Genomic DNA, 16,272 nt, shown 5'->3' with positions numbered 1-16,272 from the left:
ATCTATAAAATGAACTAGAGAAGCAAATGGCCAAACATGCTAGTATATTTGTCAAGGAAGTCCCACAATGTGGTCACAAAGAGTCACACAAATGACTGAACAGCAACTGAGGTTAGAAGAAGGGAAAAAAACTTTATTATGGACCAGGCACTATGCTAAGCACTTAACAATTATTAACTTATTTGATCCTCACAACAACCCTAAGGGATAGGTGCTATTGTGATCCTTATTTTATAATTGAGAAAATTAAGCCAGATAGAGGCTAAGTAACTTGTTTAAGGTCACATGAATGTCAGAGACTGGGATTTGAACTTGGGTTTTCCTGACCTCAGCCCTCTATCCATGTGCTTTAAGCTGCTTCCACATCATGTATGAGTCTCTATCCAAATGAGAAAATGGGTTTAAAAAAAGAATTTTCTCCTGTGCCAGGTTGAATACATTTGGCTCAAAGTCCAGGCAGTGGGAGCTAAATCTGACTTCTTTAACGTGGACAAGCTGTTGGACTTCAGTTTCCCCAACTGTAAAATGAGAAGGCTAGATAAGGTCTCTTTCTTCCCTAAATCTCAGTATCCTCACTATCTCCTGAGATATTCTTTCAATATTGGAGTAGTTCTAATAACAGGAAGTTTTTCCTCAACATTGAACCAAATTTTCCCTTGTTATTACTTTCTCCCACTGTTTCTCTTGGGGCCCTTGTGGCTAAAGAGGACAAGTCTCACCATTATTCTCCTGAAGATCCTTTCAAATACTTGAATAAAGTTAGGACATCTCCCCTTCCCCTGTCTTCTCCAGCCTAAACTGCCTCAGTTCTTGCAAGCAATCCTTCACTGACATGGCTTCAAGTAATTCTGATGAAAGCAGAGAAATAGAGAGCAAGTGATTCTGATGACAGCAGAGTGAAGGAGAAGAATGCCTCTCAGAGCCCCCAGTACCGGCATCCTCTGCTCTCAGACCCTTATGATCAGCCATAGCCACTCCAGGTGTCTGGAGGGAGGAGGGTACATGTCTTCAGAAAAAAGTAGGTCACAGGGTAGACAGACAAGTGAAGTCCAATGTGTAGAGATGGGCCATTCGTGAATCATTCAAGAGGAAAAATTGAAATTCTGGCCCCAGATCACTTCTGACAGTTAAAGATCAGCTGGTTCTAAACGAGACTGTAAACAAATTTGCTGAGCGAGGAGACTCCTAACTCACTGGGTATGAGGTCACCTGAAGTGAAGGTTCAGAATTTCCACAGGGGCTTTGTCCTATTATCTTTCCAAGGGGGAGAAATGAAACTGTATAGTTCACTGCAGATTTTCTTCTACTGTGATAGGTATCAAATGGGAAAGTGACAGATATCCTTAGAAGCATGGTTTTACTCAAAGGGGAGGGCTTTGCTACATACAGATCAGTGGGACCAGTTAAAAATGGGGGTGGGGAATCACATTAAGTTCCAGTTCCTCTCCATTCCTTCTTACTTCAGTGATTCCACTGGGGGAAGTTGAGAGGACAAACTGAATAAATTACCTTCAGGCAAATGTCAGTCAAGAGGTTAGCTTTGGTTTCAGATTCACAGTTCCTCTGGATGGGGCTAAGCTAGAATTACCAAAGCTGACAGGATCATAGATATTAAGCTGGACCTTAGAGTCAGAGTCCTACATTGCCCCCCTCATTTTACATTTGAGGAAAGTGAGGCTCAGAGGTAAAGTGATTTTCTCAGAATCACAGTGCTAAAAAATGTCTGAGGCAAGATTCAAACCTATGTCTTCCTAACCCAAGTCCAGGATTCTATCCACTGGACCATGCTGCTGTTAAGGTATCCAAAGTAATTTTTCCAGAACAATCTTCTGAAGTAGGTCCTGCAGGTTTGAATTTCCTGCTTTTTCAGTTTGGGAAATAGAAGCTAAGAAAAACAGAGAGGAAGCTGTTGTGAAGAGTGCTGGTTTTAACACTGGGAGATTTAGGTTTGACACAGGGATTTGTCATGTACTACTGAGTGTAGACAAGTCACTTTCTCTTCTCTGTGCCTCAATTTCCTCACCAATTAGGTGAAGAGATTGGATGAGATGGTCTCTAAGGTTCCCTTCAAATGTAAGTTCTATGATTGTAGGGATTTCCCCAGTTACCTAACTAGTAAGTGTCAGAGCTAAGATTCAAATGCTGGTGTGATTCCAAACTTAGAGCCATGACTCTTGACTACTCCATGGAAATACAATTTCCCAGCATTTTTCATGGATCTTTATTTCAGGACTCATAGATAGGATGGCTTGGAGCAGTCCTCCCTCACACCTACCTTCTCTCTGTTACTGTGGGCAGTGAGAGATCGATGGGCTGCCCCTCTCAGTGCTGTCCGGTAGTTATAGAAATTTCCTGTAGGGTCCATCTGGTGCTGGAAATGAAACCAGAAAACATCCTATTTACTCCAGCAGCATGACTGGTGACTGGATTTGCTTACAGTGTGAAAAGGCATTGGGTAAAGCACTCGCAGAGACAATAGTCGGGAAGCAGGGCCTCCTTTCTCTTTACCTCAAGAATGAAAAATTTGGCTGTTTTCACTTTGGACCACGTCTTCTTTAGCCTGGAGACAGGGCTCATATTCATGCCCGCTGGAAGAGAGACATGAGGGAGAGGGAAAGGGGGTGGCTCAGTTGCCTGCCCCCTCTTCCTCATCCCCAAGGTAAAGGTCACTTTTAGAGGTAGCTACTCACAGATGATTGCCATCAATGAATTGAAATTCCCAATGTTGAAGCACTCTCGAGCCACATCGATGAAGAACTCAATCACCTGTGCTCTCTGCTTTTTTTTGGCTGGCTAAGGAGAAGTAAAAACAGGAAGGAGCACCTGCTGTTAGGGATGCAAGACCAGCTCCCTAAAGACAACTAGAAAGTGGCATCTTCTGCTTAGTGCCTGTGTGACCTTGGGCAAGTTATTCCACCTCTCTGGGTCCAGTATATTTTTTTTTGTTCAATAAGGAGATGGAGCTTTAAAGTCTTTTCAATGAATTTGGGACCACAATGGATCTTAACAGAGGTAATGGTTCATTAAACACTCTCTGGCTGGGTTGGCAGAATCTGGACCCCTTCTGCTGTGGTCAGATTAGGCTTCTGGGGGTTCTATACTCAGTGATGCAAAGACTCATTCCTGAGTTTGCTTATTCCTGGACCCTGAGGTGCTGAGCAGGATAGGTTTGGGGATGGGATGGCTTTTCTCCAGTGTGGGGGGGTATTTTGCTCACCATGCAGATTTCAGTTGCCACAAGGTAACACAGTCGGTTGAACCATTTCACATAGGCTTCGAGGTTATTTGTTTTATTTTGTTCACTGAAACAAGACTAGAAAATAGATGTACATATTATTTTGAGATGCTATGAAAGCTTAAATCACAGATAGGCGGAGTAATGATGATGGCTACACATTAAGGGTATGATCAGGGGGACCTCTTCAAGGAAGAATGTAGAGTCAATGAAGTAGTCATAAGTGGGGGGATGATGCAGGATTAGAAAAGAAACTGGTTGACCTACAACATGCATTCATTCATTGAATGAGCATTTATTAAGCATCTGTTTTCCACTGTGCTAAGGCATTGGAGATGCAGAAGACAAAAAACTGAAATAGCCCTTAACCTGAGGAAATTTATGTTTAATTACTGCAGAACAGAAGTATCTCTGACTTTATGCTTATTCCTAAATCAACAATGAAGGCTTGATTGCAAGAATCTCAGCTCAATCTTAACCATTACCCTCCCTTTATCTTCCTCCCACTTCAATTCCATTTTCACAATTCCTCTCCAGTTCCTTCCTTTCAGTGTAAGTATGGGACTGCATTTCTTCACTGGGATTTTGGCCTTTACCCTAAACCTATTTGGGTTTTTAAATTAGAATTTCTCTACTTAACCCTAGAGGGTCAAATAAGAAACAAGGGATGGAAGATGCAGAGGGGCAAATTAGTCTGAAATGAAACAAAACAACACCACACCTTTCCAACCACAAACTACCCAAAAAGTAAAATGAGCTACCTCGGTAGAGGAGATGGTCTTCAGTCATAATCTGGATGACTACTTTGTTGGAATGCTTGTTCAGGAATGGGTTGAATTCAATTGCTACTAAGATGCCTTCTATCTCTGATTTTATTATTTTTTTTTTAGATTTTGCAAGGCAATGGGGTTAAGTGGCTTGCCCAAGGCCACACAGCTAGGTAATTATTAAGTATCTGAGGCTGGATTTGAACTCAGGTACTCCTGACTCCAGGGCCGGTGCTCTATCCACTGTGCCACCTAGCTGCCCCATTTTGTGTTATTCTTCCATGACTTTGACTCAGCAGAATCTTGGCTTCCCTTTGAAACTGATAAATCCTTGCCCCAATGGAGGCCTCTTCTCTCCATTGCACTGACTCAGTTTTATCTTTACATCTAATCCTTTCTCTTTACCACATAACTACCACCTGGTTCAGTCCCTTTCCCCTAGATTATCAAAACCCCCCTTCTAATTGGCTTCCTTCTCTCAGGTCTCTCAGCATTACAATCTCCCATACACACTTCTGCCAAATTTAATTTTTCACAAGCACAAATTTGACCATGTGGCTCCTCTCAGGCAGCTTCCTAGTGACTCTAGGGAAAAATATAAACATCTTTGTTTAACTTTTAAAGCTCTATACAATTTAGCTCCAAATTATCTTTCCAGACTCTGGAATCCATATAAATGAATTTTTTTCTCTGTTCCTCACATAAAGTAATCCATTTTCAATTTCTATGCCTTATCAGTAGACATCCCACTTGTCCATAATTTACTTCTTCCTTACCTCTGCCTTGTTTTAAGATACAGTTGAAGCATCATCTTTTACATGAAACTTTTTCTGATTCCTCTCAAATGCTCATGTCCCCCAATTATATTTAATCATTTTGTATTTGTTCATTTTACATTTGTTTGTTATATATTTTTATATATGAATATATTTATATGATATATATTTACATGTACCTATTGTCTCCCCATTTGAATGAAAGCTCCTTAAAAGTTTCCTTGTTTCTTTCTTTCATTCTTAGTATTTATATCTCCATCATTCAGGCAGAAACTTAATAATTCTTGTTGTTTGATTGGTTGTCCATACATGAGACTTCATCCTCCCTCATCCTGCCAAAACCTCTGAGGACTTTGGTTTTGACTCTGATCATTCACTGACTGCAGTCTCTTCTCACCTGTATCTCACTCAACCAAATGCAATTGCTTTTTTCCTTTACTTCATCTAAAGAACTGACCATTTCTTGGCAATTTCTACTGTCCTGCTAGTCTTTTCTACACTAACTGAGAGTAACTGCTTTCCCTGTGTCCAGTCTTTCCTCTTTCAGTAATTTCAGCATGATCCTGTCAGGTGACCTTTTTGTCTAAAATGCCACTTTTTCAAGTCTCTGCCTTATTGATGATTGATTCACTGAACATTTATTGAGTGCCTAGCTTTGTGCAAGTTTTTGTGCTACTGGATAAGAAGAATATAGTGATGATAAAGATAGAGCATTTATCCTTAAATAATTTACAATCATAGAGGGGAGATAAGAAAAGAACATAAATAGATAAAGTGGCAATTACATCTTGTATACCTCTATGCTGGTCAGGGGTTCTGAAAGTTTTCAAACTCAGGATTCCTTTAAACTCTTGAAAATTATTGAGGACCTCAAAATTTTTGTTTATTCAGTTAACAATTAGTGATATTTGTCACATTGGAAATTTAAAACTGCTCACTAACACTGCAATGAACCCATTGTATTGCATAAATAACATTTTTATAAAAATAAATTTTTATAAAATTTATAAATTTTTATAAAAATAGATTTCCCAAAACAAAAATAATGAAATAATTAGCATTTTTATTTGTTTTTGAAAATCTCTTTATATTGACATAGGCTTAATAGGAATGAACATAAAGTCAATGCTTTGATACCAGAAGATGACTAGTTTCTCTGACCACCTTCTGCATTCAATCTGTTGCAATAAATTATTTGTCAAAGTGCATGATGAAAAATCCATTCTCAAGGGTGAATGGCCAGGTGAAAAGGAGAGGAGTATTTTAATTAGCAAATAACACCTTATTATTATTCAGTAGATATTTTGACCTTGAGGATTCTGAAAGGGTCTCAGGAACCTCCAGGAGTCCATGGACCTCTGTTGGATAGCTACTGCTCTATAAGAAGATAGATGAAAATGAAGACAACTTTTTGACTAAGGAGACCAGTGAAAGTGTTGTGAAGAAGTAGACATTTGGGTTAGTTCTTGAAGAATGAGTAAGATTTCAGCAAATGAAGACTGGGGATAGGAGAATAGAAAAGTGATAAGAAGGAGAATTCTAAGAGGGAATAGAATGCAGCTGACACATTCAGGATTGTCAAATCATTCAGTTCAGTGAATGAAGGAAAATAGTGAGAAGAAATAGGACTTGAAGGTTAGGTTAAGGCCAGACTGCCGAAGAGCCCCAAGGAGTTTGGGACTTTCTAGGATATACAATAATGAGTCATTGAAAGCTATGATACTCGGCTATATGGCAAATCTATCTGATTTGTATTCATATTTTCCCCCCTACCCTTGAGGTGAAGACTTGGATATAGATCTGATCTTAGATACTTAATAGCAGTGGGCATGCTACTTAATCTCTTCTGCCTCAGTTTCTTCAGCTATAAAATGAGAATAAAGTGAGCACAATCTCTCTCCAGGATTGGTGTGAGGATAAAATGAGATATTATTTATGAAGTACTCTTCACACTTTAAAGCACTACATAGATACTAGCTATTACTATTAGTGCTATTGTTATTGTTAGTCCAAATTTTCCCTAGGGGGTGAGTTCTAAAAGTGCAAAAACCATATCATTAAGAGAGATCACAAGGTCACAGACACCATGCTTTATTCATTTTTGTATCACCTCTAGTGACCAACATAGGGTCCTGGATGTAATAGGGATTCAAGAAACATTTTTTGAATGAAGGAACAAATGAATAGTATCAATTTTGAAGTCTAGATCCTTATTGTTTTTCGTATTAGTATGTATTTCAAAGTAGCCACTAGAGGGCAATCGTGTACACTAACTAGTCCGGTTAAAATGAAATTGATTTTCTTTTCTAAGAGCAAGTGTTAGGTTAATGACATAGAGGTCTAAGAGGTATTAAAAGTCATCAAGTTCAATCCCAATATTTTATAAATGAGGAAACTGAGGCCTATAGTCAACAGTCTTTCTGTTCTACCAGAGAATCACAGAACATCAGCCTGAAAGGATCTAGTCCAACACTCTCAGGTGGGAAACTGAGACCAAAAGTGAAGGAGAGGATTGGATGAAGGTCCTACAGCCAGGTGTCATGAATGGAGAACTGGACCTGGAGTCAGGAAGAAATGAGTTTGAATTCTACCTCAGACACGTACTAATTCTGTGGCCCTAGATAAGAGTCATCTCTCAATAGCCCTTCATCACAAGGTTGTTATAAGGATCACATAAGATCAGTGACTGGCAGATAGTAGGTGACTAATAAATGCCTCTTCCCTTCTCTTCCCTTTCCCTTGTGATAGAGCTAGGAATAGGATTGAGGTTAAGATACAGTTACACCATGCTACCTCTTTTCACCAGAGTTTATTTCTGTGGTATGTCCTGTATATAAGGAATTGAAGAGGATAGTCAGGGTTGAGTATGATTTTGTCTGCAGGTCTTTAGACACTTAGATGAGGCTACTTTTATCCTAGAATATCTCCACTTCCTAGTCCTACCCCAAACAGCCAGCTTTTCTCTGGGTCAGAAATCTATCTGGACTTTGAACCAGAATAGCAATTATATTGTGCTTTGAGGTTAGCAAAGGACTTATCCCATTTGATCCTCACAACAACCCTATAAGGAAAGGGTTTTTATAATCCCCTTTTCACAGATGAAGAAAATAAGACTAAGAGAAGGTAAGTGATTTGTCCAGGGCTCCATAGCTAGTCCATGTCTAACATGGGATTCAAACTCAGGTCATCTGACTCTTAAATCCAACACTCTCTCCACTGTGCCACCTTATTACTGACTAGACTATCCAAAGTGGAAAGGTCTTCATAAATCATCTAATAAAACTCTTTTATTTTATAGTTGTGAAAATTAAGACTGAAAGAGTTACTTGACAAAGGGCAAACAATAAATGATGTGCAGACTAAAACCTAGGTGTCTTGAAACCTAGTCAGTCTGAGGCTCTTCAAAGCAACATGCCTGGGATACACAGCTTTGTGATACATAGACATGGAGGTCAATATGCTCCTAGGATGCCATGCTTTCATGGAAGAAATTGAAGTTTTAGTACTAAGATCTTTTCCCTAGAATTAGCATTCTTAACCTTTACTATATCATGGAGTCCTTTGACAGAAACTTATAATTCCCCTTTTAAAAATAATATTATTAAAAATATAAAACAAAGTTCAAGAGATTAAAAAAGAAATTAATTATAGTGAAGCCTAAAATAATGATGTTGATGTTGTTGATGATGATGATGATGATGATAGCTAGCATTTATATAGCTCCTTTATGGGTCAGACACTATGCTAAGAATTTTATAAATATTATTTCATTTTTCTTTACAACAACCCTGAGAAGCTGATACTATTCTTATCTCCATTTTAAAGATGATAAAACTGAGACAAATAGATGTTAAGTGGCACAACTGAGTGTCTAAGGCTGGGTTTGAACTCAGATCTTCCTTACTCCAATAGTCCCAGAGATCTAACCATTCAGTCACACATAGAGTCATCAAAATATTAAATTGGAAAGTTCATAGACACCCAGTTAAAAAATCCTTTCCTAGAGAAATCTATAGTTCCTATGACAGTGCCTCATACATAATAGAGACACTATTGTCTTTCTTCTTCTCCTTATTTTTTTTTTTTGGCAGAGGAGGAGAAGCAGTAAGAAATGAATGCCCTTTTTACCTTTGTGCTGTCCAAAGAATCTTTATGCACAAAAGCCTGGACAAATTCTTCGGGTCCAATGTGACTCAGCCTTTCCTGGAAAAGAGGGAGAAGAAGAGGAGCCCGAGACTCAGAACTAATACAGCCAAGAGCACCAAGGCTGATGCCACTGTCTGACTCAGAGACCTGTGTGGAGGCCATGTGCCCCCACCATCCACCTCTCAATTTCCTGTGTCCAAACTGATCAGTCTGGAAACAGGAAAAAGGGAAAGCCTCTCATTTACCTTCATGATCTGCCCGGATTAGCTTGAGTCTCACTTACCATATGCTGGGGGGTAGGTTGGGGTGGGGGAATAGGATGGGAAGGAGCAGCCTCTGCTCCCTGACCAGCTGCCTGGCCACATTTGCACCACCCTTCTGCCCAGACACAGGCAGGTTTCTGAGTCAACCAAGGCAACAACCAATTTAGCAAACCTGTTACTTCAACCTTATCTTTATCTGTAACCACAGATATTTATATAATGTTTCCATATATATATATATATATATATATATATACATACATATATATATGTATTGTACATTGTAGTGGAAGTTGGATGAACTGGGGGAATAGCAGAGTTGAGGCTGAGTTGGCCTAGAGCAGCGATGTTAAATATGCAGATGCAAGGTTCCTGAGTGTAGCCGAACTAGATAAAAATATAACTGGTTAATATCTTACAAAATACATTTGAAGTATAATATCACATAGGTAACATTACATGTGAAAACTAAGTCAGTGTGTGATCAGCAGGGATCCTTATGTACAGCTTTGTGGCAGTTTTTCTATTTGACTTTTCATACCTCTAGTCTAGAAAGACAACCTTGGGATGACCCAATCGAACCAATTCGACCTCCATGACACATGTTATCTCATTTGAACCTCCTAATAACCTTGTGAGGTAGGTATCCTCTGTGATAACTACAGGTTTTATTACCCTTATTTTACAGATGAAGAAATTTAGGTTCATTCAATTCAATCAATAAACATTTATTTGTTGTTATTGTCTGACTCTCTGTGAACCCATTTAGGATTTCTTGGCATAGATACTAAAGTGGTTGCCATTCCCTTCTTCAGTTCATTTTACAGGTTTGGAAACTGAGGCAAACAGGGTAAAGTGATTTGTTCAGGATCACACAGTCAATAAGTATCTGAGGTCAAATTTGAACTCAGATCTTCCTGACTTCAGGTCTGACACTCTATTCAATACAGGCCTCAAACTGCCCTGAAATATTTATTAAGTACCTCTGTACTAAGTGCTGGTGGTACAAATAGAGGCAAAAGACAGTCACTGCCCTCAAGGAGCTTGAAATCTAATGGGGAAGATACTTGTAAACAAATAATACAAAACAAGCCATATAATGGTAAATAAGAAATAATTAAAATAGGAAAAGCACTGGAATTAAGAGGGGTTGGGGAAGTCTTCTTGTAGACTGAAGGTGGGAGTCTAGTTGGAATTTAAGAGGAAGCCAGGGAGGTTAGAATGAAAGTGGGAAGACATTCTAGGTATAATAAGGAACAACCAGGAAGACTGTTTAGTCAAGTGACTGAACAGCCAGGAGGCCAGTGTCACTGGATCAAGGAGTGTTTATCAAAGAGCAAGATAAAAGAAGGCTGGAAAGGCAAGAGGGGGTCAAGTTAGGAAGGACTTGGAATGCCAAATAAAGAATTTTGTATTTGCTCCTGGAGGTATTGGAAGTCCTTTGAATAAAGCAGAGTGAGGTCAAGGGATTGTCTAATGGTCATCCAGCTAGTAAGAATTGAAGGATAGATTCAAATCCAGGCCTTCCTGCCTCCAAATCAGATTCTTATTCAGTACTTGCCCCTTTCTTGCCTATGCAAACATACACCTTATCACACACACACCTTCAATTTGCCTTGTAGATCATTTAGAGCAGATTTGGTTTTTAATTTGGTCAGTGTAATGAAGAGACTCACTCTGCTGTCAAATAAGGAAATGATCACCAAGTGTCTTGTCCCAGCCAAACACTTGAGAAACTGAACCAGTGACACAATCCACTCCCCACCCCCCAGGCTCCATTCTGGGAGGGACACGTCAACAAACCAGTCAGCTCTGAATATAAACAGCATTTAACAAGCTCTCTTTCCCAAACTGCACTGGTTCATCACTGGAAGGTTAGGGTGTGCACACATACATAAGTGTACATGTGAGAGAGACAGATAGATGCTGAGATTCAAGAAAGAAGAGGGAGGGAGAAAGAAGAAAAAGTGGAATGAGGAAGAAAGAGAAAGGAGGGAGAGAAAGAGAAGGGAAGGAAAAGAAGGGTGGGAGGGAGAGAGAGAAAGGAGGAGAAGAAGGGAGAGAGGGAAAGGGAAAGGGGGAGGGAGGGAGGGGGAGAGAGAGAGAGAGAGAGAGAGAGAGAGAGAGAGAGAGAGAAGGAAAGGAGGGAGGGAAAGAGTAGGGAGGAAGAGAGGGAGAAGGGAGGGAGAGGAGAGGGAAGAAGGGGGAGGGGGAGGGAGAGATAGAGAAAGAAGAAATAACTCCTTTGCACAGACAACTAGGCAGACACATGAAATAATGATCAGAAGGTCAGATTTGGAGCTAGGAAAATCTGCATTTAAACCCTGTAACTGGCAAATTACACCCCCCCCCTCTTCTCCCCAACCTCAGTTTCCTCATCTATAAAATGAGGACAATAATCCCTTTAATAGCCAACTCATGGGATTATTTTGAAGTTCAAATGACACAAAAGCATGCTGCTAAGTTTAAATTCCTTTACATATAACAAATCTCCCTCTTATTAATATATCTTGACTCCTAATCTTGGGGAGAGAGAAAAAAATCTTATCCTGGATGGAGTGACTGAGGGGTTTTTCCTAGCATGCTTTATGCTTTTTTTTTCAGGTTTCCAGGTGTCCCTAGGAAGAGAAATACCACAGCTGGTGTAATTGTGTTCTTCCAGAAGCCTCTGGTCTGACTTGTTGAACATATTTATAGAGCTTCAAACCCCACAGAGGCTGAGCCCTGGAATGATGACTGTTGATAGGGAAAGGGCCTCAGCAGGAAACACTCTCTTCTCCCCCATAATAAGCATTTACAGGAATATCAGGGGGTTCAGGAAACATAAGAATTTAAAACTTAAGACTTAACAGGAACAATAAAGGCTGGTCACACTGATTCTGTTGAATTCTTGCTGTTGGTCTTCAAATGAATAGTCTGCCTTGAGTGATGACAAGAATCTGCTATTTATCCCATTCTCCTCCTTCAGACTGAGAGAAGGTTAGGGTGGAAAAGAAGATAACATACATATTGCTCTTTTTAAACCTTAACGTTTTCTTTCTTTTCTTCTTCTTTTTTAGTTTTTCAGGGCAATGGCGTTAAATGACTTGCTGAAGGTCACACAGCTAGGTAATTGTTAAGTGTCTGAGGCTGGATTTGAACTCAGGTCCTCAGGACTCCAGAGCTGGTGCTCTATCCACTGCACCACCTAGCTGCCCATAACCTTAATGTGTTCTAAAAATTCTAGTTATCATCATCTAGTCTAACTCCCTCATTTTATGAAGAAGGAAACTGAGTCCTAGAAAAGGGTATGGATTTATTCAAGTTCACCTATCTAAAAAATAGCAGAACTGGAACCAGAAACCTGATTTCTTCTTTGATAAGCCTTTTGTAACTCTGGTTCAAAATGAATCAAAGGCTAACTTTTTAGAATTGCTACAAGAAGAAATGAGGTGGGATCTATATTTCTTCCACCTCTCTGAAATTACTTGATGATAGGTTCAGATTTATTTTTATTATTAATCCTTAATACCTAGTGCTTCAAGATTTTCAAATGCTTTATATATGATGTCTCATTTGATGCTCACAACAACCCTGAGATAGATTCTATCATTATGCTGATTTTGTAGATGAGGTTGCTGAAGCTTACAGTGGTTTAGTGACTTGTCCATGGTCATCTAAATTTAGGTCTTCTTCACTCCAAGTCTTTTTTTTTTAGGGGTTTTTTTTTGCAAGGCAAACAGGGTTAAGTGGCTTGCCCAAGGCCACACAGCTAGGTAATTATTAAGTGTCTGAGACCGGATTTGAACCCAGGTACTCCTGACTCCAGGGCCGGTGCTTTATCCACTATGCCACCTAGCTGCCCCCACTCCAAGTCTAATACTCTATTAACAGACCTTCTAGATGCATCCTAGACTCCATCATTCCTCAGAAACTGAAAAGAATAATGACATCACAGGAAGGGCAGATCTCTTTCCACCCAGACAGAAAATAATCCCTGGGGTTTGATGCAAACCTTGTAGAAAACCCTGGACAGGGATTCCACTTACCAGTTCCACATGGGTCAGCTGTTGGGCCAGAGTGTAAGGGTCACTGCAGACACTCAGAATCTCTCGTTGAATTGAGGGGGGAGGCTTCGTCTTAAAAGAAACAAGTTTGTCTGAGACAGTGGCACTGATTTTGACTAGACCTTCCTGTCCATGGCTAAGTGTGGCAAGCTTCTGATTCAGTGCCTGTAGGAGCTGATTCATCCTTTTCCAATATGCCTGAAGGAAGAGAAGAGAAGGAGAAAAAGAGAGAGGGAAAGGAGAAAAGAAAGGGGAAGGGGGAAAGGAGGAAAAAAGGGAAGGGAGAAGAAGGAAGGGAATAAATAGAAAGAAGAAAGGAAGAAAAGGAAGGAGCAGAGAGGAGAAAGGGAAAAACAAGAGGTGAAGAGACATACTTTGGCAATCGTACGATAACAGAATTTTAAATCTGGAAAGGATCTCAGGAATGAGCAGATACCTGAGACAATTTTCTAGCTCTAGAACATTCCTAACTTAGCTCTTAATCTATCTTCAGCAAAACTATGACACTATAGAAAGTACATGAGACTTAAGAGTTCGAAGATTTGAGTACAAAACTCAGCTATACCACTTACTGTACTAATAGAGAAAACAGAAAGACATCTCTTGGAAATGGGTAAAGAGAACTAGCTTATGAGCATCCTTGAATAAACATCTCTTGAGGAGAACAATTTTCATCCTAGTGAATTAAAAGCTATAAGTTCTTTGACTAAAAAAAAGGAAACCTAGATACTAATAGTCCACATGTTACCCTAGGAAACCATAACACTGGAATTTGTTTTTTAAAGTCTAAGAAAAAGGTCCCAGGCTATATGCAGTCCCCAACACTCCCTGAGTGAGAGACCCTAACCAGATTAAAATGTAACTGAGAAATATTTATTTTGTTAAATGTTAAAAATCAAATAAAAATACAATAAAATCTAGATAAAGTTACCTTTTTAAAATCAAGTTAACATGCAACCATGGTCCTTCCTTTCCATCCCAACTTAATTTTTTTGGAAGTGGCTATTGTGTCTCTCCCTCATTTCTCTTACCTAATCTTCATAACTAAATGGGCATTGCTTCAGTCGAACTGTGACCTGGGAAAGACATAGCTTTCAAAGATTAAGATCATTTTGGTCCACTGCATACAAGGTCTTCTCAGTTGTCCTGATCCATATCTGGTACCTGGATCCAGACAACTCTGGAGTAACAAATGACTGCACAATACCCTGTCACTTAAATCCAGTTGACTTGTGTTTCATGACTTCACCTCCCTAGTGTCATGGTCTTTTTCAAGTATGAAGGACAAACAACAAGTTTGAAAGTACTGGCCTAAGACATCTGTTTTACTTAGATTTCATTTTTCAATTTGATGAATTATTTTTCCTGGCAACACCATGGATAGTTGGGAGTTCATAGACAACAAGCAGACAGTATCCCGCAAGAATTCAAGAGTCTGCAGTCTCCCTCTTAGTCCCATATTGCCGTGTGGTCAACCAGCTACTGGAGCTGGACAAATGCCTTCCCCTCAGTAGTTCTTTGAGATTTCCATGGAGGCTTGCAGTCCCCCCAGAAAAGAGGAAAAAGAGGAGGTCTTGAGGCCAAGCTTCAATTCAGAAGACTAACCTGTAAGCCTTTTTTTAAATTTACTGTCACCATTGTCATCAGGGAATAGCAGAGTGCTGGGAACAGTTTATCTTCATCCAACAGCTGCTTGCCCCTAGGCCCTTAAAGAACGCCACAGAAAGAGCAGGAATCATTCATTCATTCATTCCCTCATTTATTCCTTAGATACTTCCTGGTTACCTGCTCTGTGCAGGACCCTGTAAGGGACTGTACTACAGAGAGCACAGAGAGGAAGAAGAGGCAGAATATGGTGCTCATAGACTGATGGGGAAATAGTCATTTGTTCAACAACCAGCAAACACAAAAGAGCCATTGCAAGATACTGGGGATACAAAAATCTATAAGACATGGTCTTGGGCCACCAGGAGTTGAATCAGGAAAATAAATGTGGAAATGTAAAAATAAATGTGAAATGCAAAAAGAAAAAATCAATGTAAGACATATTAGCATATGAGTACATAAGGAGTTGCTATATGGCACAACGGACAATAGGGGTCAGCATTGTTATCAAGAAGACCTGGGTTCAAGCCTACCTCTGCCACATACTGACTCTGTGATCTTGACCCAGTCACTTAATCTTTCCAGTAGCTCTAGGCAACTGGAAGTTCCACCGAGTTGTCAACCTGCATAGTGAAGGCTATTTCCTCACTATAAGCTGATATAATAATCACAAAACTGTCAAGTGCAGTTAGATCATCTGAGGGTTGTGTTGGCCAGTGGTGTCATACTCAAATAGAAATAGATCCCTGTCAGCAACATACTGACTTGGAAAATCCTAAATTAACAATATTTATGTTGTATTGCATCAGGAAGACCTGAGTTCAAATTTGACCTAAGACACTAGCTGGGCAAGTCACTCAACCTCTGTTTGACTGAATTCACTAGAGAAAGAAATGAAACTCCAATCTGGTATCCTTGCCAAGAAAATCTTATGGAAGGCACTGAAGACTGAACAACCAAATGAAAGCAAATTACATTTTTATTTATTTTGTAAATATATCCCAATAATATTTTCATCTTATTTGGGATGCATTTTGGAGTTTTGTGAACTTCTGGTCTAGGCTATTCAAGACCTTAATGACTGCTTTGGAGCATGAGGTTTGCTACTTTCACTGCTTTGTGTTGAAGATGATTTTCACAGCTGATGATATGTGGCCGGGGGGGTCAGGGAACTTTGACAATGGAAGGGATACTTAAGCTGGCTTTGGAGGACTGAAAAGGTTTCACCAAGTTGAAACAGAGGTGGTATTTCAAAGTGCACAAGCAAGGATATGGAGTTAGAGTGTAAAGAAAAGTTTAGGTAGAGTAAAGCATAAAGAGAAGGGAAAGCTTGAAAGGTTGGGGGGCACCAATTAGCCAGTCAACTAGCATTTATTAAGAACTTATATGGACCAAGCACTGTGCTAAATCCTGGGAATACAAATACAAATAATA

At 39.7% G+C, this 16,272-nt stretch overlaps 1 protein-coding gene across 6 annotated transcripts in view; it reads right to left on the bottom strand.

Annotated features, from left to right (window-relative positions):
• Nucleotides 1-16,272, bottom strand: part of RASGEF1C (RasGEF domain family member 1C) — a 156,881-nt gene that overhangs the window by 27,062 nt on the left and 113,547 nt on the right. For 3 of the 6 annotated variants that reach the window (XM_074212219.1, XM_074212218.1, XM_074212220.1), the window contains 6 exons: nucleotides 13,216-13,431; nucleotides 8,907-8,981; nucleotides 3,218-3,313; nucleotides 2,691-2,793; nucleotides 2,509-2,588; nucleotides 2,276-2,371 (listed from right to left, as the gene is read on the bottom strand). In XM_074212219.1, the coding sequence (XP_074068320.1) occupies nucleotides 2,276-2,371; nucleotides 2,509-2,588; nucleotides 2,691-2,793; nucleotides 3,218-3,313; nucleotides 8,907-8,981; nucleotides 13,216-13,431 (666 nt within the window). The remainder of the gene's footprint in view (nucleotides 1-2,275; nucleotides 2,372-2,508; nucleotides 2,589-2,690; nucleotides 2,794-3,217; nucleotides 3,314-8,906; nucleotides 8,982-13,215; nucleotides 13,432-16,272) is intronic. The other 3 variants (XM_074212221.1, XM_074212222.1, XM_074212223.1) reach the window with 3 other exon arrangements.

The sequence above is a fragment of the Macrotis lagotis genome, chromosome 1, assembly GCF_037893015.1.
Source record: "Macrotis lagotis isolate mMagLag1 chromosome 1, bilby.v1.9.chrom.fasta, whole genome shotgun sequence".
Lineage (NCBI taxonomy): Eukaryota > Metazoa > Chordata > Mammalia > Peramelemorphia > Peramelidae > Macrotis > Macrotis lagotis.
The sequence above is the reverse complement of the archived record's forward strand: the minus strand, read 5'-3'. Positions and strand labels throughout refer to the sequence as shown.